General features: G+C 36.7%; 1 protein-coding gene across 4 annotated transcripts in view; it reads right to left on the reverse strand.

Annotated features, from left to right (window-relative positions):
• Nucleotides 1-5,872: 5,872 nt before the first annotated feature.
• The window catches only part of Sin1 (SAPK-interacting protein 1), a 109,988-nt gene continuing 89,221 nt past the window's right edge, over nucleotides 5,873-26,639 (reverse strand). For all 4 annotated transcript variants that reach the window (XM_089093524.1, XM_089093523.1, XM_089093525.1 and 1 more), the window contains 3 exons: nucleotides 13,003-13,160; nucleotides 11,292-11,480; nucleotides 5,873-6,115 (listed from right to left, as the gene is read on the reverse strand). In XM_089093524.1, coding sequence (XP_088949650.1) covers nucleotides 11,336-11,480; nucleotides 13,003-13,160 — 303 coding nt within the window. In that variant the 3' untranslated portion in view covers nucleotides 5,873-6,115; nucleotides 11,292-11,335. The remainder of the gene's footprint in view (nucleotides 6,116-11,291; nucleotides 11,481-13,002; nucleotides 13,161-26,639) is intronic.

The following is a 26,639-nucleotide window of genomic DNA, read 5'->3' on the forward strand; positions in this document are numbered from 1 at the left end:
TTCCGACAGGCCTGGGACCTAATATGGAGGAAAGGCTTGTGACATATTCTAAGACACTACGGTGTCCCAGATGAAATAGTCAGAATCACTGAGTACAACCAATTCAAAAGTCAAATACTGACCACTGATGGGCTCTCTGGTGAATTCCCAACAATTTCCGGAGCCCTGCAAGGGTACACCCTCTCGCCGCACTTGTTTCTGCATGCCCTCCTCTACCTGATACCCGTCAAATTTGGAGCCAGAACAGGAGGGATCCTAATTGACAAACTAGCATATGCGGATGAAATCGACCTGATGTTCACTACCATCCAAGAACTCCAGAGTCAGGCTGATTACATGTCCCGTGCAACGAAGCCGATGGGTATGCAGATTAACGCAAACAAGACCAAAATCATGGTCATATCACGACAGCAGATAAAAAACCCTCCCCTCGATAGTAATAGACGGTGAACAAGTGGAAACAGTCGATGAATTCCTTTACCTCGGCAGTCCTTTGACGGCTGACAACTGCCACACTGTCGACATTAAATGCCGCCTCGGTCTTGCCAGCTCAAACTTCAAAAGACTATCAAAGATCTGGAAATCTGGCCACCTTTAGAACCATCTGAAAGTGCATCTATTCAACAGTCTCATCATACCCATTGCTCTGTATGGGTATGAAACCTGCACATTAAAAGCTGAAAACGAGTGCAACCTCCTTGCGTTCGAAATGAGATGTCTGCGCCGGATAGCCAGGATCAGATATACTTTCGTCTGTGACCATGTCAAAAACGAAGAAGTCCGAAGAAGGCTGAAGTCGCAAGACACTATCCTGAACAAAATCCGGAAACAGCAGCTGCACTGGTTCGGCCATGCAAGGCGAATGAATCCCGAACGCCTCCCCAAGATCGCGCTTGAAGGGACAACTGAAGGACTTCGGGGGAAACAAAAACTTTATTTCCCCACAGGGCATAACTAACAACCTTTACTCTGAGGGGTGTGGAGGGGTTGTCATCATCAAAGACATAATTTTTAGAACATTCAACTACGTTGAACAAAATGGCTATCTCAAAATTTTGATTCGACGTGTTTGGGGAAATGGTGGGCATGAGAGCTTTAGTTTAGTTTAATTAATAAAAAATAGAACGTGACAAAATGCATACATATATATATAATAAATGAAAAAAAAACAAGTCTTTCAACTAAATCTTCTAGCCTGCCCATGAACTTGCTAAGGCAAGTTGTCCTAGGGGCATGCCAGCAATAGAAAGAAAATGAGAAAATTTTAGGAATAATTTATAGCACAAATAGGGGGGTTAGTTGCTCTCCAATCACTTTCAACTATTAAAAAGGGAACCAACCCTTTCAATTTACAATCAAATGAGCCCTTTTTGAAATTTGCACGACAACGCTTTCTATAAAAACTTTATATACTCCAAGGGCATAATTCACAACCCATTCCCTGAGGGCTCTGAGGGGATTATCATCCTCAAAGCCCTAATTTCCAGAATTTTTAACTACGTTGAATAAATGTATATCTCAAAATTTTGATTGTATGTGTTTGGGTAAATGGTGGGCGTGAGAGAGGGGTTAGCTACCCTCTAGCCTAATCACTTTCAACTATCAATAAGGGGACTAGCCCTTTCAATCACCAATTGAGTAAGCCCTATTTGAAGTTTTTATGACAACGCTTTCTAAAAAAACCTAATATACCCCCAGGGCAAAACTTACAATTCTTACCCAGAGGGATGTGGGGGGGGTGTCATCCACAAAGACCTAATTTCCAAAACTTTGAACCACGTTGAACAAAATTTCCATCTTAAAATTTTGATTGGATGTGTTTGGGGAAATGGTGGGCATGAGAGGGGGGGGGGGGTAGTTGCCCTTCAATCACTTTTGACTGTTTTCAAACAAATGAGCCCTTTTTGAAGTTTCTACGACAACTCTTTCTATAAAACCTTATATGCATCCAGGGCATAACTTATAGCCCTTGCCCTGAGGGCTGTAGGGGGAGTGCCCTCCTCACACAATTTCCTGATCTTTCAACTACGTTGAACAAAATGGCTATCTCAAAATTTTGATTGAATGTAATCGGGGAAATGGTGGGCGTCGAAGGGGTGTTAGTTGCCTTCCAATCACTTTTCGGCTATAAAAAAGGTCACAAGCCCTTCCAATGTCCAATCAAATGAGCCGTTTTCAAAGTTTCTACGATAACTCCTTCGATACGGAGTGCCCTGGTCTAAAAGAAAGAAAGAAAGAAACCAAAAATAATACATCGTGCAAGCATCGTTCTTTACTTAGGCAGTGCTACTGCGCTGCCTATGATAATGTCAGTTGAAAGGCCCAAAAAACGAAAACTTGCAGTTGCAGTTACCATAAATAATGATTCTTTGGAACCAACACCTGAACTAACGAGTCAAAAATGAAAATGAAGAGCAAAGGCACAGGCGGTTAGAAGACATGCGAAAACGACAATTGGAGCGTGTTAAAAAGGAAAATGAAGAGCAAAGACACACGCAGTTAGAAGACATACGACAACGAACACGTGAGGGAGTCAAAATGAAAATGAAGCGCAGCAACTCAATGAAAATCAACCTGGACAGCGAGAATCAAAACGTGTCAAAATTGAAAATGATAGTGATGATGATTGGGTTTGTGGTTTTGACATGGATAAGGTCATCAATGCCTACCATATCTTTGCTAAAAACAAAGGCTCGGCTATACGTATTTCATAATGACGAAAGATAAGCCGAAGTATAACGAATCAAACAAATTGAAAATGATAGCGATGATGATTGGGTTTTAGATTTTGACATGGATAAGGTAATCAATACCTACCAGACCATTGAAAATCAAAAATGTAGACTGGATAAATCTTTGGAAGAAAATTTTTTTTTGTCTCACCACCTGAACAATTAAAAGAAACAAAGGGTTTGCGATATGTCTTTCATAATACAAAAGACAAGCCAAGGCAAAAGAAGAAGTTTTTGTACCACCACCTGAACAATTAAAAAAAAAACAAGGTGGTCGTCAATGACGTCCATATCTTGTAAAATCAAAAACCTGGACTAGATAAATCGTTGGAAGAAAAAAAAGTTTTTGTCCCACCATCTGAGCAATTAAAAGAAACAAAGATTCGGCAATATGTTCTTCATAATGATAAAAGACAAGCCAAGGCAAAAGCTAAAAGTACAAAAAAAAAAAAAAATTAAAAAGGCGCCACTTCTAATCTAAGGTGTATTAGGACGTCATGACATCAAGAAAAGGCTCAAATTGTCTGCATTTTGAAGATAAGCGGCAACGAGAATCTATATAATCTATATATAGAAGCCTGCCGCGTGCCCCATACCTTTTTAAAAAAAACAAAGGTTCGACGATATGCATTTCATAATGACGAAAGATAAGTCGAGGTGTAAGGAACAAAACAAATTGAAAATGATAGCGATGATGATGGGTTTTGAATTTTGACATGGATAAGGTCATCAATACCTACCATACTTTTGAAAGTCAAAAATATGGAATGGATAAATCGTTGAAGAAAAAGAAGTTTTTGTCCCACCACCTGAACAATTGAAAGAAACAATAGGTTCGGCGATACGTCTTTCATAATGACAAAAGACAAGCCAAGGCAAAAGAAGAAGTTTCATCCCACCATCTGACAAATTAAAAGAAACAAAGGTGGTCGTCAATGCCTTCCATACGTTTGAAAATCAAAAACATGGACTAGAATCGTTGAAAAAAAAGAAGTTTTTGCCCCATCACCTGAATGGAATGGATAAATCGTTGGAAGAATAACAAAATATAAGCCGGGCCAAAAGTAAAAGGTCCAATAAAAAAAAAAGCAATTTTATACAGGCACCACTTCCAATTTAAGGTCCAAAGAAAAGGCTCAAATTGTCTGCGTTTAGAAGAAAAGCGACAATCAGAATCTATATAAAGAAGCCTGCCGCGTGTCGGGGCCCGGCGGCGAAGCCTCCAGGCTCCCGGCACTGTATATATATATATATACATATATATATATATATATATATATATATATATATATATATATATATATATATATATATATATATATATATATATATATATATATATATATATACATATATATATATATATATATATATATATATATATATATATATATATATATATACATATATATATATATATATATATATATATATATATATATATATATATATATATATATATATATATATATATATATATATATATATATATATATATATATATATATATATATATATATATATATATATATATATATATATATATATATATATATATATACTTCTGATTTCCATTTTCTCTTTTATATAAAACCTGATGGCAATTTTAATGTTTTGTAGAAAAGCTACAACATGGATTTCTTTTCTGGAGAAGATGTTGGGTAGATGTGGATTGTTTCATAGAAGATGTTTTGTGGAAGAAACGGGTAAATACTCTTAAAAAATGTTTTCAAACAATGTTTCATTTTAAGCCTGTCGACTTACATCCAAGAACTTAAATGCTTTCATCTTGTCTCTTGCATGCTTACATATTTTACCGACCATTTTCTCAAAAATATATTGTACATTTTTGGGAAATACGCAATATCTTTTATCAGAAAAACTTACACTTACACCTAATAGACTTAAAATAAATAACATTTACAAAGAGGCATCATCTAGAATTTTGAAGGTCTTCCTGAAATACCTAAAGGGCGCAAAATTTCGCTACAGTTCTTGCCTGCTGAAACATTTATCTGGAACATTTTTCCGATTGAACCCGTACTTGTCCAGTTTTGGCATGAAAAGTTTACCTTCTTTAAGTTATAATGTTAATTTTATTTAAGGTTCAAATGCTTGAAACTTCTGAGGATCTTTTTCCAAAACCCCTTCTTAAATAAAAGTACCTTCATTTTTCAAGCATATTTTGAACTTAAAATATTATAAGAGGGTTGCCATTTGAATTTTCAAGCAAATTCCCATTGCCCCCTGAAGGAAGACACGTGCTCCCTAACGTAATTACGTTTCGCTCAAAACTGAGTAAACATTAAAAAAGTCATTTCTTTTCTTAAAGACACTAGCATATCAAACAGATTACAATCACTAATTAATACATTCTTCATGTAGTGGCGCCAATTCAAGAAAATATTTGGGAGGGGGGGGGGTTCAAAGTCTAGGTGGTATTTTTCGATTTTTTCAAATGAGAATACAATAAGAAAGGTATTTTTCGAAATCTAGGGGGGGGGGAGGGGATGCCACCCACAGCTAGTTGGCACCATTTTTGTCATGAAAGGCCATCATTGCAGTTAATAGCATTCCATGAAGCATTGGACACCTGTCCTGCAATCTGGAGCGAAAGAGGACTGTGGAAACAAACTCCAAACTCTAACTCCAACAATGAGTATTTTACTGAAAACATCCAAAGCATCCAATTATAATACATCATGTTGTGTTGGTTATTTGGCATTACTTAGATGGCAGAAATGACTTTTCCCCCAGTAGCAAAGCCAATTCAGAATATGCATGATTGACAAAGGTGCAGATGTGGTGAGTTCTGGAACTAAATTTTCACGATGAATTTAAAAATTTGTTTCAATAGAGAATACTGCAAAATTACCTTGCTGAACTGAGATAAAAAAATTTAAATTCATAAGTGCGTACTATCTAAATCTCATACAGCTATTTGTTAGGGTATTTTTCGTCTTATAAATTGTTTTAAGTTTTATTTTAAGTTTACCTCCAATTAGGACCGCAGTTAATCTACTGTCTTCTCGACGTTGTTAAATAAAAAAAAAAGAAACAAAACGAAACAAAAAAAGCAACAACAAAATAAAAACATAAAAAGTTGACATTCAAATTTCAGGCTTAGAAGGGGAGTTCTCTAAAATTTCAATATTCGAAATATGAACAATTTAGGGATTTGATTTGTTTTTATCCTTTCAAAGTAATGAACAAAACCATTAAAACACGATTAAATAGTTTTTATTATACACATGAGGCTGATCAACTTATAGAATATCAACTCGTACGACTCCGTTCCATCATTGTTCTTCGTTTTTGCGAGTAAACTCTCGAGTTATAATAAAATGGTCTGGATACACTAGTAGACAGCAAGCCCAATAATTCTGCAAGAAAACTATATATAAAATCTAAAAGTTTATGATTCAGATTTGTGCATTACAATAGAACTTGAAACGTCCAAAACACTAGTTACTTGAAACTCAATGAAAATTAGTACCTCATCCGAGCTAATCTAAACAATTTCAACCATGAAAAACATGTAAAACAATAAAACCATTTATACATCACCAGATTAAAAAAAAACAACAAACGAATTTAATAGCATAAACGTGCACAATGAGCACGGTTTAACAGTGCCATAGCATATAATTATTCTTTTTTTTCCAGTGCATGGTGTAGCATAGACAACAAGATGTTCATGGGAGAGTACCAGTACTGGTCTTGGGCAGAGCTGAAGGAAGAGTAGCCGTGAGCCTCGCAGTCTTTGGAGCCACTCGCAGCCCAAAGATTATTTTTTACAATCTTTAGCATTAATTTAAAAAAAAAAAAAATACAATTGTCACGAAAGAATATTAAGCAAGATCAGCAAAAGTTTTAAGAGTTTTTAAATTATTGACAAAGCTGTTTGCTGATTCAATCACTAGCAGCGAGGCGAAGACTGCTTTTTACGTTCCGATTGTGGTTTTTAGCAATTTTTAAAAATGCACGGCAACATCAAAGTCCTTCTAAGAGATTATGTTGCCAATAATTAGTGGCAACACATTATTTACCAGGAGATTACAAAACAGAGCTGTAATATATAAATCATGATTTTAAACAGTATTTAAAGCTTCAACACAAGTATAAACGCAAAGTTGCAAAATACAATGTTCCCGACAATTATTGATAAATTAAGACATTAACAAGCTGTATTTCCACTCTTCAAATTTGTTGTATAGCCCAAATAGCAGTGTTTTTGTGTCATTTTTATAGCAGTTTTATATCATGCTCAAAATAATTTGATATGACAGACTGTGCATAATTTTTTGTATCAGTATTTAAGTAGTTTCACACAACAAAAAAGTAGCTGGTGTGCTCCTAGACTTAGAACAACAACGGGATGAAAAAGTTACAGAGCTCAAACCGATGGCCAAGGAGTCTTAATGCAACTAAAATACTGAAGAAACAAGCATTAGACGAAGTCAAAAAATCGCTAATTAAGAGGAGGGGGTCGAAACTATATTCGACCTACAAAAGTCGAGCTTAGTTATATCAGCTGTGATTGTGTGGGATATACAAGGAAATCCCGAAAGTAGCAGAACAGAAAGAAACCAACGAAATTCAGAACGTTGAGAAGAAACAGATCTAGACTCCATAAAATATTCATATGAGGGACAAGAGATGATTTTCGCTCTCCTTCAGCAAACTGTCATACCTAGCAAGGATTCTATGAATGAGTGTATTGAAAATATTGCTGATTAAATAGCACACATTCTACAAGCTATAGGGGCCAATTTGCCGGTCATCAACAATTCCTCGGCTATTAATATTGCTAATCTTATGAGAATCCAAGAGTTTCCTGATGATGTGTATACTGATGCATACTTTGCCATCTATGAATGTGTAGCCACAAATACTCAACGGAACTAAGAGCTCTAAGAGCTTTATTTATCAGTAAAGCTGTCTCTAAGCTGCTTTAAGAGCCAATTGGCGACTCCAAAATTTAAAAGGACCATACTACAGCATCTCAATATCACTCAGGAGAATTCCCGATCTCATTTCTATGCAATAGGAAAGAGCCAGGGCGATCTTTTCCAGTAAATGGCAGCAAGTTGGAACAACTAAACCGTATGGACCATACTAGATCAGCTAGATCTTATCAACTTATCAACGGATTTCCTTGAGAGGAATTATTCGAGTGGATTATTCTCCAGGCTGTGTCACTAAAATGCTCTTTGGCAGTAACTAATTTGACTTGATTACAAAGTACATACATTCAATGTACTTAGTACAATCTTCTTTTTGACTAAGTCGTCTTTTAAACGCGGAAGAGTTACATTAATTAGATTAGGAATCTAGCTATGATAAAATTACGTTAGAATTTTTCCAAGAATAACCATACATAAAAAAATCCATTTAAGTCAGCGAGGCCAACAATGTTAGATCCTCAACGCCAGCAACACGAAATCTAGAAGACAATCTACTCGATAAGGCTATTTCAGTTTCTACTGAACAGTCTAGTTTAGGTGGGCCGATAGTTTAAATCAAGTGCATGAACAAAGATCATTGATTGAAATGATCCCGGCATCTTTTTTTCTTTTTCTTTTTTTTTAGCTAGGGCACAAGGTTAGTACAGGTCACACAAAAACTTGGAGCCGGAAATTTTGAAAGCTTAAGGTCAGTTGGCACTTAGCAAAAACGGAGAAGTTACAAGCTTAACCAGGAGGTTCTGACGCTGATTTCAAAACATATCGACTGCTATTTCCGCTGTTATTACTGGCAGCAATCATTTTAACGGGCTTTTGGTTGCAGACAACGGCCGTGGGACCGAGCTCGGCGAGAGAGAGAAAGAGCGAGAAAGAAAGAGAGAGAGAGAGAGAGAGAGAGAGAGAGAGAGAGAGAGAGAGAGAGAGAGAGAGAGAGAGAGAGAGAGAGAGACAGCGAGAGAGAAAGAGATAAAGAGAGAAAGAGAGAAAGAGAGATAGAAAGAGAGAGAGAGAGAGAGAGAGAGAGAGAGAGAGAGAGAGAGAGCTTTAAAACAAAAGACGAATAATGGTTACGTCCGGGGAAGTTGGGCTTAGCCGGATCAGAAACCCCAGTGACGCTGAAACACACTCTTAGGGAATTTCATCAGCAATTATGATTCAAATCCCAATTATCTGTATTTTTCTAGATGCACGCTAATCAATAAAAATTATTGCTGACAGTTTTGTTAAGACTGCGTAAACAAACCTCTCAAATGAAAGAAAAAATTTTAATTTACCTAATCTGCAAGTATTACAAGCTCAAGAAAAAGTTTGAAACGTCACAACAGCCACTAAAGTAAAACAAAACAAAAAATGGATTGTTAATTTTATTTTATAAGCTTTTTTACTTTTTTTTTACTCAGCAGTGCCTTCCATTTTTTTTTTTTTTTTTTTTTTTTTTAGTAGACAATGAGTGGGGAAAATGATACGTCGGGTCGAAGCAAGCATAAACTGGCAATGCAAAACAGGCTTATTAGTCAGTTAATCAAAGTAAAAATTTACTTTGGTCAAAAAGAGGGACTGGTCATGAGATATATCATGGCTCCATTGAGCTCCATCCTGTCAGTACCATCTCGAGGGCAAGTCCCCGCATTACAGCCTTATATCAGCGATTTTTCAAACAGTGAGGGTTGATTAGACACCGATTTTCCACAAAACAAAAAAAATATCTACTCTAACTACTACTATTCTAGATCTAAATATGGTATAATCTAAACGAATAAAATTATAGGTGCTCACGAATATGGCGCCGGCATCTAATCAGAAAGAGAGCTCTATTATAGTTATATTACATTATTACTAATGCAAATTTTCCTGTAATTTAGCTTCTTGTCATTTTCCATACATCTCAGTGTGCCAATTGACGAAAAGGTAGGGTGGGGGAGAAAGCACTTTTAAAATCAATGGGGGGAAGCAATTTTATTGTTCTTTTAGTTCTTTAAATGAAAAAACCAAACAGAAAGATAATTTGAAATTCTAATCTTATAAATTCGCTCCAGGGTCGTATCCAGAATTTTTGTTTTTTTTTTGGGGGGGGGGGGTTAAAAAATAATTTTTTCAGGGGGAATTGTTACAAAAAACGCATGTTGTTTATATTAAAAACGCAAATTTGTTTATGTTCATTTTTGTTAAATTTTTGCGAGTCGGACAAACATTTCAGGAGGGGGGTTCAAACACCCTAATCCCATCCCCCCACCCCCTGGATACAGCTTTGACTGGCACCCCTGCGCAAATTTCAGAGGAAAAGGAATTAAAAGCCGAGAGATATATTTGGACACAGATATTGTATAAGGTTATATTATATTACGGATTAAATAAGAGAAAAAGTAAGTAAATCCTTACCAAAAATTTCGTGTTTTTTTACATTAATCCATCTAATATACATAAGGTATCCTGCTTTACGAAACGAAGTTGGATTTACTTTTATTCCAACTTATTTTATGAGAACTATACCACCCCATTACACTCTTTCTCAACAAATGTATGTATTTTGGTCGGTACACAAAAACACGGAAAAGTATCCTCACCTAAAATAAGCGGTATAGCAGTTTCCCAAAATTTCCTCTTCGTAAAATATCTTTCACCTAATCTCATTTCGCCAAGCGTTATGACCTAAATCTCATTTTTTTAAATTTATGTTTGAATGAGTCCCAGCGTATTGGTACCGAATCAGGTTTTTCTCTACTTTAATTGACTCCAGAAACTTAGTGATTTCTAGTGATGCTTTTTTAATTATGCTGTTTTGCTTGATTTACAAATGGTCTCTCAAGGTCACTCAAGTTGCTCTTGACCATTTTTTGGATTGGGAAGTTTGTGCAAACTGTTTATTTTTTCAAAAAATTTTGCTTCAAAGTATGGTCGTCACTTTTTCTTACTGAAATGTTGAGCTTTCTCTTTCTTCTCACATTTTCCGTAAAAGCTTTCCAGCCTTCGAGGGGTTTAACCTCCCCCCCCCCTCTGAAATATATTCTTATGTATTATATGTTAACTAGTCACCCCAGTATATAGAAGTCAACCGTGAACTCAAACGATCAAACGTTCACGGTAACAGTCGATGGAGAAACTCTCGATGGATCTAACTGGAGAAACTAAAAGTTATTTAATCGACGAAGTTGTCTTTTACCTGAGATTACTTATTTTGATTATTTCTATTTGGTGGTACAACATCTATTGCAAACATGTTTCGCAATGCTTACCTTGTATCACAATTCGTCAAAACAAAGACAAAAAATCCAATATAAGTCATTAAGTTATTCATTATATATTTATTCCTTATAACTTACTCATTATATAAAATTCATTATCAAATATTCGTCAAAAATTTCATTTACCAATAAAAAAAGAAGAAAAGAATCGAGCAGACTTCCAGAGCCAAGCCTGGCCCAGACATCTATAAAATATCATGATTGCCCCTATCAAAAGCAATAATATATAGATGAATCTTGCCAAAATATGCTTATTTTGTGAATAAAAAAAAAGGAAAAACAGAAAGAAAATCACAAATTAGAGACCAACATTTCTCAGCTAGAAAAAAAGTAAAGATTAAGGGAGATACCTTTAGTCTACTGCAGTAGAATCTCGCAAGATGTTCAAAATAACTCATTTGACACGCTTTCTTTCCGAAACAGCAAAAGTATTGAAAGAAAATCTTGTTACGGCTTCTGTTTTCTCCCATGGGGGAAAATCTAATTCCGGGGACCCGTCATCGTCTGCCAAACACAATTCTAATTTTTCAGGATCGGGTCTAAAAAAAACGTAACCGAATTTCAGAAGAAAGGTTTTTATAAGCAGAAAAACAGAAGCAAAACAACAGCTACAACAAAAATCGATAGACAGTAACCATTGACCCTCGTTTCAGATCTAGAATTTTGTATTCCGTGGCAACATCAGCCCTATCTCGAAACTTGAAAGAGAAGAAAAACAAATTAAGAGCAGAAGAGACGTTGCGAGAGGTGAGAGATGGATAAATAGAAAGAGCTTGCGAAAGGCAGAGAGAGATAAAGAAAGACATAGAGAGAGAAAAGGGGAAGAGAGAAAATGAAATAGAGAGGGGGAGGAAGCACGCAGACCGAGCAGGCACAAAAGGGAGGAACGAAAGGAGAAAGAAAGTTTATAAACCGACAGAGAAGCGGTCAAAAAGAAGTCAAGAGAGGAACATAAGAAGGGAGAGGGAGAAGCAAGAGACAAGAAATAAGGTAAAAGGAAGGATGATGAAAGGAGAAAGAAGGAAGGAGAAAAAAAGCGACTAAATAGGAGGAAGAAAAGGTTAGAGACAGAGGAAAAAGGAGAGAAAAATATAACAGGAAAATGCAGCTTAGAGATAATATATTATAGAAAACATCAGAAACCAAAGAGAAACCAGACACCAGATTTGTCGGTATTTTATTATTATATCATAATTTTTGCTAGACTGATTCACGAGTACAGTAAATCACCAATTTTTAAGTTTCGTATATACGCAACTGTTACCAATGTTTCATCGATAAGAAAGTAGTTAGACTTTACCATGAGAAAAAAGAGAAAAAAATTAATGATTTCAAAATTGGAAAAAAAAGGTAAAAGTAGCTTTCAAGCAAAAAGGACGAAAAAATAAAAGGGACAAGCCTGATCTGCGAGCGGTGGGACCTAGTCGTATATATCCAACTTCCAGGGCTTGGTTATACTAGCCTAATTTGTAGCATAGAGTCCTGTTACGTATTTCTCTTTTTACCCCAAAAAATATAAAAAGAAGTCATGAGGATTAACATTCTTTCCATTCATTTGTGCAAGAAATTATTCTAGACCATGTAATTTTAACATTATGTTTAATTTCGAACTTATTTAATATTCAATTTGATTTTCTTATCATAAGAATAAAATTGGGGTACATATTTAGTATCTGTTTGTTGGATAAGAGGTTTGGATAAGCTCTAAAATGAAAAAGAATTGCCTAAAAAGGATGAGCTATTTACATAGCAAGAATAGTTATCAGTACGAATGTCTTCCTCTTTCATGTCTTCTTTTTTTTTACATTTTTACCTACATTTACCCGACAGATAAAAAAGCTAAGCAATAACTGGAATAGGTTTAGTAGTTGACTTATATTATCACAAATACCACTAACTATTATTATTGTGAAATTTAAGAACTGTCAAAATCCAAAACACAGCCGGTTCCAAGGATACGAACTTTGTCAACTTGAATTAAAATATCCCTGTTCAGCCACGCAGCAACTACCCTACGTTGTAAGAGTTGAAAAAAATAGAATTAGCATACAAAGTACTTACATAGGTCCGTCATAGTCACTTTCGTTCACCCATAAATAACACGTAAGACCAATAAGGTCCCTCACGGTTGCGTGGTTAGTAACACATACGTTAATTGGAAACCCACGATTTCCAGGCACATAAATTTGAATTTTCTTGCTTGGCACCCCTTGTTGAACCTGAAAAAAAGCGACGACTGAACAGACGAGAACTCACCTGGGAGTTTGGGATCGGAGATATAGGGTAACATGTTTTACCGACTGAGGGGCTACTTGCATCCTGGATAAGACGGTCTAAATAACTAGAAGGATATTATTACAGAGAAGTTTCCTAAAATTTCAAGAGCTTAACTCTATGGCGCTATGTATCCCAGGCGATCCTGATTTCTTCTTGATAATACAATCTTGTTATTTATTCGCTCTAATTCAAGGGAATAATCGTTGCAATCCTGGATGTAACTCTAGTGCATACAACGCCAGGGATGGAAAAACGTGTCAACACAATTCATGATAATTTTTGTTTTAATAATCCCAGTCAAAACCACAAGTTTGTCCTGCGCAGCCCAAAATTTTATCTGGGGGAATGGGTTTCAGATTGAAACCTTTACATAATACGGGAAATTATAAAGAGATATAGACTCTTAACTATGTAATGGTTAAAAAGATATCTTGAGACGAAGGTTAGACCGCTTTAAACGACTCGCTCCAGTTGTGTCTACCCGACTACAAATTACAAAAACTTACAAGTCGATTGTTGATCTATACCGCAAAATAACAACAGCTGTATGGAAAAAAATATTTCTCAGAGTCATAGTCAACAGCTCCTATACAGCCATTGCAAAAGACTGGAATCAACAGTATATACAGACCCATATGACTTACTTACCAATATCCTAAAACCCCCGTCCAGATTGCAAAAGAAACCTGACAAAGCATGTGATCCATCCTGAACAGCAAGCTGGATTCTGTCAAAATAAATCTATCCTGCACCAAGTTTCGACGAAAAAATTGGAAAGATACCCAAAATTCAGATAAGAATTATTCCAATTGTTGATCTATATCCAGCATTTTCTCAATTCGATTAGGCAAAGTGGTGTCTGACACTTCCTGGCACACATGAGCATGTATGAAAAGACTACAAGCATAGCAGACCAGTGAAGGCCTTACGGAGGAATCCTATACCTTTACAGTCATGCTAGAAGGATGCGTAATTTCCCTCTCTTTTATGTCAATTCCAAAATGCACTCTTGATACTCCTCCCTAATGACACGAGAGCATTCTTAAGAAGATATCTTGCTTGCTTAGTCACCTAAATGAGAAGATAGAGGAACTGCAAGCGAATGCAAACAATACTAACGATGCTTCTAGTTCTTTTGGGATATAATTTCTGAGACCACGCTGGCTAATCATGATAAAACATAAAATCGCGAAGAAAGGAAGAAAACCAGGACAATTAACAGCCAGTGAAAACATTTAAAAATTATGTAGATAAATTGGTCAAAACCTCCGCTTGACCGTCCTCAGTGCAGAATAAAACTGATAAAAATATAAAACCAAACCTTAAAATAAAAACACAAAACTAAAATTGGCGACCATTTCCCAGTAACGGTGAAAGGATAGCTGATTAAAAAAACAAGTCTAAATGGCATTTCACAATTTCATTTTACATAAAGCACTCTTAAAAGCTAATCGTTTTGCAGTTAGCTTATTATCGGAGATTCTGTTAGATTGCACAATATAATTTTGTGGATGTATGTAAAAACCACCAGAATTAATAATTTTGTCATAAATGGGACTTAGAAAAGTTTCTCCAGTGTCTCTATTAAGAGCTACCTTTTGGTGAATGTGCTTTGAGTGACAAATTGAAAAGAATCTTTAAAAAACATAAACTTAATGTCGCCTTTAAGAATTCAAATATTACACAGAACTTTTTTAACAACGGCAAAGATAAAACCAGCCCCATTCTGGGTAGTGGTTCTTATAGAATTCCTTTTTCTTGTGGCGGTTTTTATGTTGGCAGAACCCAACAGAAATTGGGGAGAGGTTATCTGAACATAAGTCCTCAATCGAAAAGGCAATGAGGTTACGCCAAGGCCTGAAGTTTTTGATTCCGCCTTGGTTCAACATGTGTATGAGAGTCCACAACATTTCATTTTGTTTGACGAAACCTCCATTGTTGCCCCCGTTAAAGGTCTCACGCAAGTTTTTAGGGAGGCAGTTGAAATAAAAAAAGCACATTATCCAAAAGATAGCTTTTAATAGAGACACCGAAAAAACTTTTCTAATTCCCATTTTTGACAAAATTATTAATTCTGATCGTTTTTACATAGATCCACAAAATTATATTGTACAATCTAATAGAATCTTGGATAATAATCAAACCGGAGAGCGATTAGCCTTTAAGAGTGCTTTACGTAAAATGAAATTGCGAAATGCCATTTAGACTTGTGTTTTTTATTCAACCCTTTCACCGTTACTAAGAAAGGGTCGTCAATTTTAGCTTTGTGTTTTTATTTTAAGGTTTGGTTTTATATTTTTATCAGTTTTATTCTGCACTGAGGACGGTCAAGCGGAGGTCTTGACCGAAATATTTGTATAATTTTTTAATTTTTTCACTGGTTGTTAATTGTCCTCGGTTTATTCCTTTCTTCGCGATTTTATGTTTTATCTTTTGGGATAAAAAATCAACAGTAAGAAAACAAAAGCAATAAGGGTAAAATGGTACGCGGGTGCAGGCCTTTTAACGGGGAAAATTGCGATCCAAGTGAAAAAATAAAATGGTCCAACCACTTCATTTATTTGGAAAATGCGTTAATACCCAAAAGAGCTCCTCAAAAGATACTAGGCAAAACCTTGCTCTTGTTTCATCATGCTTCAAATCACATTGCTTGATCATAAAAAATACACCCTTAACACTGACATTGAACACAAAACCAATTTTTAAAGCTCTAATAGTTCCAGTACGAACGTATTGAGCCAAGATACGGACGTTAACAGCAGACAGTGAACAGCGATTGGCGTTCTTCGAAAAAAAATCGTTTCCAAAAGCTGGCTGGCATCACTTACCTTGACCAATATCTATTCCAAATATCTATTTCCAAAAATACAACTATTTTTGCTCCACTACTTGCGCATCATCATGTATAAAAACCAACTACAGCAGCTTCAATGGCGGGGTCACGTCCAGCGTATCTACCCAGGTAAACTTCTCAAATAAGCTTTTCGAGAAGAGATAGATGCCCCTATCTCAAGAGAAAGGTCTTCCACGCGCCTTTGAGAATATTTTACCAGCAACTCACCATCCACTCTTCCATAAGCTATCGGAAACAGGAAGGCATAGATAGAGTTCTACAATAAAAGCCCAGCAACTCGAGTCTATTTCCGAGGCAAAAATCACCAGCACCATCTAGCCTATTGGCTTCAACTTTTCTCTGGAAATTTTTGTATGATAGTCCTTTTAAAGATGTTTGATGGCTCACAGATCCTCTCATTCAAAAATTAAAAATAAATGATGTTTTACGACAACTGACAGCATTAAAAAGAATTAGTAAATTTTAATAATTTTAAAAAAATCAAGATAACCCTGCACTTTCTTTTAACACTGCAAAACCTTTCACGAAGAACATGTTTTAACCCCCCCCCCTCCCCCCAAATATTCAATTAAATAACAATCCAAAATCCACTAAGTTAGAGTAAAAATTTTCATTATTACATCAATTGTATTTTTGAAATTCGTATAGATCAGGAAAAAAACAGGGAGTTCCCAAATGAGAATCTAGGTTCGGTGAAAAAACTGAACAAAAAAATTACCTTCAAATGTTCTAAGAATTAAAAAATAAATGTTAGACTTGCTACCAAGAAAATCTGAGATTCTTAAGACTAAGAATAGAAGCGTGGGACAAAAATGATATTTTATAAAATATTCAACGACGGCTTATTTATCCTGACTACTCTACGCTTTTATTTTTTAGGCGGAAAAAATTTTCTTAACTTTTCTTAATATTTCATTCGATTCTTTTCAGGTCTTGGTGATTATTATAACTGTTTCTCACCTGTGGTTGTCCTAAATTCTCTAATCATACCTAGTGAGTCTTAGCTTTTTTTAGTTTAATCCAAGATCACTTGAAGTGCGAGAGCACAACTTTGGTGTGCTTTAGTGTTAATGCATTTTTTTTTTTTTTTTTTGCTTTTCCAATACAACTCAACAACCCTACAAAGCCCGTCAGGGCATTAAAACCAAATACTTTTCGAGAAAGAGCCGTCAAATTTTCATCAAATATGTGGGCAGACATTCGTTACTGCATCTACAGAGAAATAAAAGTTGTTGCAAGACATGTAACCAATTTATCTGAGAAATTCAGCCTTTATTACATGTGCGAACAAAAGGCACCACTGACTGAAATACCATAACTATTGATTACATTTAGTCACGGTACTTATTGCTCTTAAGTATTTGAAAATGATACTGAACAAAACAATTTTCCAATTTTTATGATACAAGGCAGCTATATAGGATTGCCATTTAAAGATGTGATGAAACACTAATCAGTATTACAATATATTCTCGTCAAATCCCATCCCGTTGCCCAAGCAATTTAGTGAAAAGATGTGCAATTGCGTTGCCTTGTTTCCAATTAGCATAGCAGCTATTCATCTGAGAGTAAAATTCATCTACTCAGCTAAATACCAGATTATTTAAAGTTATCTTTCATCAACACTTTGTTTTATTTTTCCATAGAACTAGCGACGGAGTGCCGTTCCAACATTTCTGACTTCCCTAGTATCCCTGTTCCGACACCTTTTCATTCATTCTTTAAATTTTACACGAGTGTCATAGCCACCCAATCTCATCCATTTCAATGACTTTCCCGGTAATGCGATCGGTTCATTATTTCGATTGATCACTCGGGTGGCAGGATAGCTTGACCTCAATTTGTAAACTTAAAAACAATAGACTAACTTATTTTGTCTAGCATAACGATCGCAGTTAATACCAAGAAAGAAAAGAAGAAACGTTACTGAGCAAAGAACTCGCAAAATGTCAAAATAAAATTCAGAAACTAAATCGTAACGCCTCATATTCCAATATCTCTTCAGTTACGTCATTGTGAATCATTAAATAAAAAAAACAAGTTTTTTTAACAGAAAGTAAGGAACGACGTTAAAACTTAAAACGAACAGAAATTATTCCGTATATGAAAGGGGCTGTCCCCTCCTCAACGCCGCGCTCTTTACGCTAAAGTTTTTTATTGTTTAAAAAAAAAAAAGAGTTTTTAGCAAGTCAAACTTTAGCGTAAAGAGCGAGGCGTTGAGGAGGGGACAGCCCCTTTCATATACGGAATAATTTCTGTTCCCTTTAAATTTTAATGTCGTTCCTTACTTTCAGTTAAAAAAACTTGTTTTTTTATTTAATTTTTGAACGTGTTTGAATTAATGCAGGTTTTGATTTTGGCTCACCGTACATGAATAATTAAAACAAAGTTTGCATATTAATTTTACTTTTATTTGGTTAAATGGCTTTCTCGAAACTTGTTTAATTTTATTTACCAACGTTTTTATTAGTAATAAATATACGTAACTTACGAATTAACTTACGTAACGATCTTCTATATTCATATATTTTTAATACGTATATTAGGGGGCTCGCCCCCTATTCAATACCTCGCTCTTTACGCTAAAGTTCGAATTTCGTTCCAATTCTTTAAAAATGACCTCTTAATCACAAAGGCCGTTATTTAGAATAAATAGCTCTTATGAAAGTACTAAAAAATCTTTGGCTTAAAGAGCGAGGTATCAAACAGTTCGTGGTAACGAACTGTAAGTAAGGAGCGACCCGGCTCAATGGTAACCGAAACTCTAGAAAACGGGTTTTTGATACCAATAGATATATCAAAAGAATCAGATTTCAATGCTGATTTCAAATACATAACTTTCATTAAGTTTAAAGCAACCCATCAAAAGTTACACGGCGTAGAAAATTTGGCCGATTTTCAAAAAAAGAGGGAAAGACCCCCTAAAAGTTATAGAACCTTAATGATAATCATACCATCATATTCAGCGTATCAGAGAACCCTACTGTAGAGGTTTCAAGCTACTATCTACAAAAATGTGGAATTTTGCATTTTTTGCCAGAAGAAAGATCACGGATGGGGGTTTATTTGTTTGTTTGTTTTTTTTTTTTTTTTTTTTTACCAGGGGTGATAGTATGGACCCAGTGGGCCTAGAATATCGTGGGAGGGATAATTGGAACGGAAATTAAAAGTTCTTGTGCCCTTTTTAAGTGACCAAAAAAAATGGAGGGCAACTAGGCCCCCTCCCACGCTCATTTTTTTCGCAAAGTCACCCGATCAAAATTTTGAGATAGCCATTTTGTTCAGCATGGTCGACAATATGATAAAAATGTCTTTTAGGATGACTTGACCCCCCAAAGTCCCCAGGGGGAGGGCTGAAAGTTATGAACTTTACTCAATGTTAACATATAGTATTGGTTATTGGGAAGTATACAGACTTTTTCAGAGGAGATTTTTTCTGGTAGGGGGGGGCAGGCGCGGGGCGGGCGCTAGAGTGACGGAGCTGTCCAGGAAGGAAGTTGGCATGGGGGAAGGGACATTGCTAGGAAGGGGGCGCCGGATTTCCCAGCATTATTAAAGAAAAAGATCAGGAATTAAATAAAAAAAAACAAGTTTTTCAACTGATCAACTGACTGTGATTAAGAGGTCATTTTTAAAGAACTGGAAAAAAAATTCGAACTATAGTTTAAAGAGCAGGGTATTGACTAGGGGGCGAACCCCCTAATATACGTGTTAAAAATTTATGAATATAGAAGTTCGTTACGTAAGTTAATTCTAAGTTACGTATATTTATTACTAATAAAAACGTTCGTAAATAAAATTAAACAAGTTTCGAGAAAGCCATTTAACCAAATAATATGAAATTTTGTTTTAATTATTCATGTACGGTGAGCCAAAATCAAAACCTGCATTAATTCAAAAACGTTCAAAAATTAAATAAAAAAAACAAGTTTTTTTAACTGAAAGTAAGGAACGACGTTAAAACTTAAAACGAACAGAAATTATTCCGTATATGAAGGGGCTGTCCCCTCCTCAACGCCTCGCTCTTTACGCTAAAGTTTGACTTTCTCACAACTCTATTTTTTTAAACAATAAAAAAACTTTAGCGTAAAGAGCGAGGCGTTGAGGAGGGGACAGCCCCCTTCATATACGGAATAAGGTCTGTTCGTTTTTAGTTTTAACGTCGTTCCTTACTTTCAGTTAAAAAAACTTGTTTTTTTTATTTAATTGACTAGAGGGTGAACCCAATCATATACGTCATATTTTCTGTTATTTTTAAGTTTTGATGTTACTCCTTATTTTCAGTTGAAAAACTTGTTTTTTTTATATTTAATTTCTGATCTTTTTTTCAATAATACTGGGAAATCCGGCATCCCCTTCATAGCAATGTCCCTTCCCCCATGAAAACTTCTTTCATGGAAAGATCTTCCCAAATAACCCCCGCCCCAACCACCCCCCGACTACCAGAAAAAATCCCCGTTGAAAACGTCTGTATACTTCCTAATAACCCATAGTATATGTTAATATTGGGTAAAGTTCATAACTTTCAGCCCTCCCCCCGGGGACTTCGGGGGATTAAGTCATCCTAAAGGACATAGTTATCATATTTTCAACCATGCTGAACAAAATGGCTATCTCAAAATTTTGATCAGGTGACTTTGGGGAAAAAATGAAGGTGGGAGGGGGCCTAGTTGCCCTCCATTTTTTTTGTCACTTAAAAAGGGCACTAGAACTTTAAATTTCAGTTCCAATGAGTCCTCCCACGATATTATAGGACCAATGGGTCGATACAATCACCCCTGGGAAAACAAAATCAAAAACAAAAACTAACAAATAAACACACATCCGTGATTTTCCTTCTGGCAAAAAATGCAAAATTCCACATTTTTGCAAATAGGTGCTTGAAACCTCTACTCTAGGGTTTCTCTGATACGCTGAATCTGATGGTGTGATTTTCATTAAGATTCTATAGCTTTTAGAGGGTCTTTATCCCTTTTTTCGAAAATCAGCCAAATTTTCTCAGGCGCGTAACTTTTGATGGGTGGGACTAAACTTGATGAAAATTATATATTTGAAATCAGCATTAAAATCTGATTCTTTTGATGTATCAATTGGTATCGAAAACCCGTTTTCTAGAGTTTCGGTTACCATTGAGCCGGGTCGCTCCTTACTTACAGTTCGTTATCACGAACTGTTTGATATTGCATCTATAGCTACATTAGTGGGTAATTCTGTAGAAATCGCTGGAGATGTGTACAGCTCGAACAACGAGTTTTACATAAAACTTATTCGCTAGCGACCCAGAAAAGATAAAGTTCCGCATTAAATCTCTTGTTATTTAAGGGCTTTGTTCTTTCTTCTTTTTTTCCGGTTATAGTATTTTATGGATCCAGAATTACATAGTTTTGTTTCAACTTGAAAAGAAAAATAATTGTACCAGCATAAAAAAAAAAAACATCCGCACAAACAATCATTTCTTGAACAATATATAAAACACCGAATCCTAGATCCCAGGTTTAACCAGCAATGGGCTTCTCTATGGTGCTTATCTATAGCAACCCACAGGTACCGGCCATCGACTGGTCGTAACCTTTGTGCTATTGGTCTGTTCCCCCTTCCCCTATTCTGGTACAAGCATGAAAATTTATTTTCAGTGCCAATATTTTTTTTTTTTACCGAAAATTAAAGCAGCGAATCCCAGATCCCGACTTCAGCCAATGACACATTTTTCTGTTGTACTTGCCCACAACAATACCGTGCTACCGGCAATCGAGTGGCCGTGAGCTCTTAGAATTGTCTTTTCCGCGCCTTACTCTCTGCCAGTTACAGTCTCCAGTCTGATAACAAAGTCGTGAACAAGTTATTTGAAATCCAACCTTTAAATCTGGGGTAAAATTCAAGATTTATTTATCATAAAATAATATTTCATTATCAATATAATCACTTTAGTGTCCCAACAGAATATTACTTTGTAAATATTCATTTCGAACAAAAAAAAACAAACAAATGTGACATGAAAGGAAAAAAAGTGTTAAGCTAAGAAGTTTAAGCATCGAAAGTGACAGTTTTAGAAGCTTCCAGTAAAGAAAATCAAACTGAAAAAAGTAAGAAGTCCTGCTATTTGCCTTAAAAACGATCAATTTTCAAATCATGCTTAAAGAACGGAACAAACATGACCTAACTATTCTGAAAACTCTTTATTTCCGTCCAGTATTGGGATTTCCAACACTGAGCGGAAGTAAATGGTTTTCTTCCCAACTTAGGAAATACTTCAAGGAATAATACATAAATTATTATTTAAGTACTAATATGCAGTGCTTGGGTTTTACTTAAAGACAAATTTCTTAAGTATTTAATACTTACTATTTACGCAAAATAGCTAGGTACTTGAAGCCCCCAAATACCAGAGAGACCTTGAGATAATCAAGTACGCAATACCATAAAGTCGATTTCTAACAATTATCAGGAAATTCGAAACTAAAACTTTAACAGCTATAGCAGCAACTCCAAAGCAGAAAGGAAATTCGAATCTGCAATAATATAGCATCTCTGAAACTACCAGAAAAGTTTTATAACATTCTAGGTCTAGGGATGAGAGACTCGGATGGATCCGTAGAAGCTGTATGTAAAAACTGCCCGGGCAATGTCATAAAGGGCCAATGTAAATGCAACAATCAACTTTCACAAAAATCTAAGCGTAGGTACTGATTATGTCAAAGTGCAATACCCTCTTTTTTAAATAGTTAAATGTACAGTTTTTAGAGAAATAATAGATTGATTTACTTAAAATACCAAAATACCAATTACCTAAAATAATTGATTTTATGACAGTAGGCCAAACTTTGCATTTGTCTTCTGATCTTGACGGTTTGCTTTTTGATGATAAGCTAATAGTAGGAGAAAAATAAGTTTTGACCAGGAATAAATTGGTACAGAAATGGTTTCTTCACCATCCGGACCGGAAAAAAATGCTTAACAACATATCAAAAATCTAAATCTCTAGCTCGATGCCAAATTGTTTTTTTTTAATGTTTTTTTTATTTATTTTCTCAAAAACCGGGAAAAAATTAAAAACATAAACTATAATGTTTTACACATCTTTTTAGATCAGCTTTTGGCTTTGGATTCATTTCTGATACTCATTTCGTTACCTGACCAAAAGAAAAATATTTATCAGCAAAAAAAAAAGGGGGAAAAAAACTGTGTCTTTGGGGAAAAAACTCTTACCAGCGTTTATCAAGGTCTACTACGGAATGAGTTTGTCGTTCTTGTAGTCTATTTGGCTATGCAAACGAAAGGCTTAGAAAAAAAAGACTTAACAACAATAAACAGGAATGACGAAACACCTCAGCGCCAAACACCATGAGACAAGGTAGGTTCTAACTTATTGTGTTCAGAGAAAAGCTTTTATCTTATTTTTCAAATATATAAAAATTGCACATCATCAAAATGTAGGAACTAGATTTTTCATTATCACAGTTAACTGTTATTCTTCTTCACTAAGTTCTTCTTCTTGAAACTTCGAATTGTTGCACGAGCTTCCCTTACAGGTACGGCAGGCTATAGTACACTCAAGTCCGTTTTTCTTACAGGTACACTTTTCACTATCACAGCCGTCAATACGACACGAGCATTTGATAATTTTCAGCAGCTGAGACGGAGCGGCAGGGAGATCTATTTTTATTGGCACAAAAACTTCGTTATCCTGCAGTTTCCATCCCAGGCGTAAAGGGTCTACTGTGTTCCCGTACCAGATTTGAACTTGACAGTAGACACATAGCGAGTGGTACTTCGCTGCTGCCTGACTTGGTGGCAGTTCTTGTGGATGTACGAAAGTGGTGGCAATGCTCACTTTTCTGTGAAAGATTAGCTTTCTGGCAGTGTCCAGGTTCGAAACATCAGGGCAACCGTACAGTATCAACAATGCTCGCTCTCCTGCTGCCACAATATCGTCAAGAGATGCGAGCTTGTCGCCAAATATAGCAGCGCTGTCCCTGAAACTCTTGTTGGAAAGTAGCAGCTGAACGGCTTTGCCATTTCCTATTCCGTAAAGGTGAGAGGTTGTGTCACAACCCAGCACGGCATGACAGAACGGTATCAGATTGCAGACATCTGTTCCTAGCTTCTGCTTCATCTCACCAATATCCCAAGCTGAACTAGTACCGCCAAATTTAGCTTCAGATGAGAAATATAAACGCCCGGAACGCGAATCTGATCGACTGATCAGAAGAACCAAGATGTCAGTATCATCAGCAACCACGATTGTGTCTGTAAGACTAGCAGCTTCTACGGCTTTTTCTACAATCAGAACGTTGGCGTCTCCTTCCGAGTGGAAAATTCGGAAACCAACGGCTTCCAAATGGTTGCCGAGCAGCTTCAGGAAACGTCCTTTGTTTGTCTTACATGAAAGAAACTATTCTTTCTTCATGCAGAGGGTCATCTCTTCGGTGAAAAAGACTTGGCGGCCAACCATCCTTGCTCGACGTAAAGGGATAGCATCTTTGATTGCTGGACCAACTTTATATCTGTCAAGAACCACGATCGCACTAGGATACCTTGTTTGAACGCAATGGACTTATAAAGCAAAGATGACCTTGAAGGTTGCCCCTACCTTCCATGGAAGTCGATGTAGAAGAGAACCACCATCCAAGACAATGTTACACGCAGAAGCAGGTCTTGAGGATGACTGAGTCTCAATCCCGCAAGCCTGAAAGATCGCTTTTGCAAGCTCTGGCTTCTTTGCTTTTCTCATAAGGCCATCGCTTTCGAAAAGAGAAGGAGGAATCGTACAAAGTTTGTACTTGAAGTATTCTTCTCGGAGGTCAGTTCGTTGGGCTACTATTATAAACTGCTGGAAAAGGAGCGCCGGATCTATATGCGCTACCACAGAGGACCCCACCTTTTTGGTATTCATTAGGGTCACTTGGTCTTTTTTCATGAAGACTTGCTCCTTCAAGGTTTTTCCCATCATCTTACCTAGAATCAACTTTCCAGCCACATTGGCCTCGTCAACATTAACATCTTGGGAAGCAGTTATGGCGTTGGCAATGTTTCTAAGCTGATTGTCACCTCTGAACGGCGAAGATTCTCCAAAGTATCCGACGAGCTTCTGGGTATCGTCGAAGTCACGCTCCTTTCTACTAGAACTCATGTCGCGGTGCTGCTCACTTGTCGAGTAACCAATTTTTGTCAAATTTTGCATCAAGAGGTTGATCTCCAGGCATGCTGGTCTTGACAGAACCCAAATTGCTTTCTGCTGTTCTGTCATCCCACCTCCAGGTGTAAGACCGCCCAATGTTTTCATACTTCTCATATACTCCTGCTCGATGACAAGATCTGCCGAGAGCCCAGCCCAGCGTCGCTCTGATCTTCTAATGGTGTGACCTCCCTGTTCAAATGCTTCGAAGATTGGTGGGTGACTAGTTTGAAGCTTAGCCATCTCTTGCTGGTATATCCAGACTGACTTGACATAGAGGTTATGTCCAGATGCTGCTAGAAACGGGAGCATATCTACTGCAGATTGTAGGTGCAAATCCCACAAGCCTAGTCTCTCGGCACGTATGAACTTAAGCAGTATCCCAACCATATCAAGATACTGAAACCAGAGCTTCACAGTTCCCTGAGTCAGCAGGTCTTGGCGTCTCTGCTTGAGAAAGTTTTCAAGTTGCTTGAGCTGGGGATCATGACTGAAATCTTCGGGTGGGAGGTCTCCAGCCAGTAAGTTGGCGAAGACAGTAGACATGTCTAGAGACGTCAATGTCGCTTGCTCTTATTCGAGGAGATGAGCATATATGGCCGAGCTCAAGAGAATGTGAGCTCGAAAAGCTCTAGAAATCGCTTTTCCAGAAAGAATGTGCGGCACTGCACCAGTCGCGTATACCAATTCCAGAACCTCTTTCAGATCAGAACCTTGCATGAGGTATCCTATGCATCCGACGAAACTCATCATCAAATGAAAACCGCCTAACTTGAAAACAATACTACTCAGCTCATTCGTCGTGTCGGACTTGAGGATCTTCATAGACTTCCACCAGAGCGGCTGGTCAAATGTGAGAACGGGTGTGAATCCGTAGGTTCTGCCTTGCGAAGCTACAAAGCGCAAGGTTGAGTAAAGGTAGGATTCGTTGCTAGACTGGAGGTCAATCATGGGCAAAAACAAGACGCTTGCCTTGCTGCGAAGGTTTCCCGTTTCATGATGTATTTGGTTAGAGAAAACTGACTGCATGAATCCATTCCAGCTCGGCCTTGGGACATTCAGGAACCCGGTAGCTAACCAGAGTTGATCGAGTGAGGCATACGGGTCGTTGACATTTTTGCCAGGGATCTTCTCATATTGCACCTTTGAAAGCACTGTCTCACTTAAGCGGTAAGGGCAGTTGGAAATTTTTCCTTTTTGGGCTACTTCATCTAATGAAACTTCAACTCTCGGAATGGGAGATCGGCTGTTAATGAGAGGAGACGTGACTGTTGCTAGCAGAGCCATCCCATGCAAAGTGTTTCTTCCGTCCATCGTGCAAACATCGTGATCTGCATTATCAGCTACATGCTGCACAGCATGTGCGGAGGTAGCTCCTGCAAGGCTAGATTC

This window comes from Artemia sp. Qi Xiang Cuo, chromosome 8 (genome assembly GCF_049724085.1).
Source record: "Artemia sp. Qi Xiang Cuo chromosome 8, ASM4972408v1, whole genome shotgun sequence".
NCBI classification, from domain to species: domain Eukaryota; kingdom Metazoa; phylum Arthropoda; class Branchiopoda; order Anostraca; family Artemiidae; genus Artemia; species Artemia sp. Qi Xiang Cuo.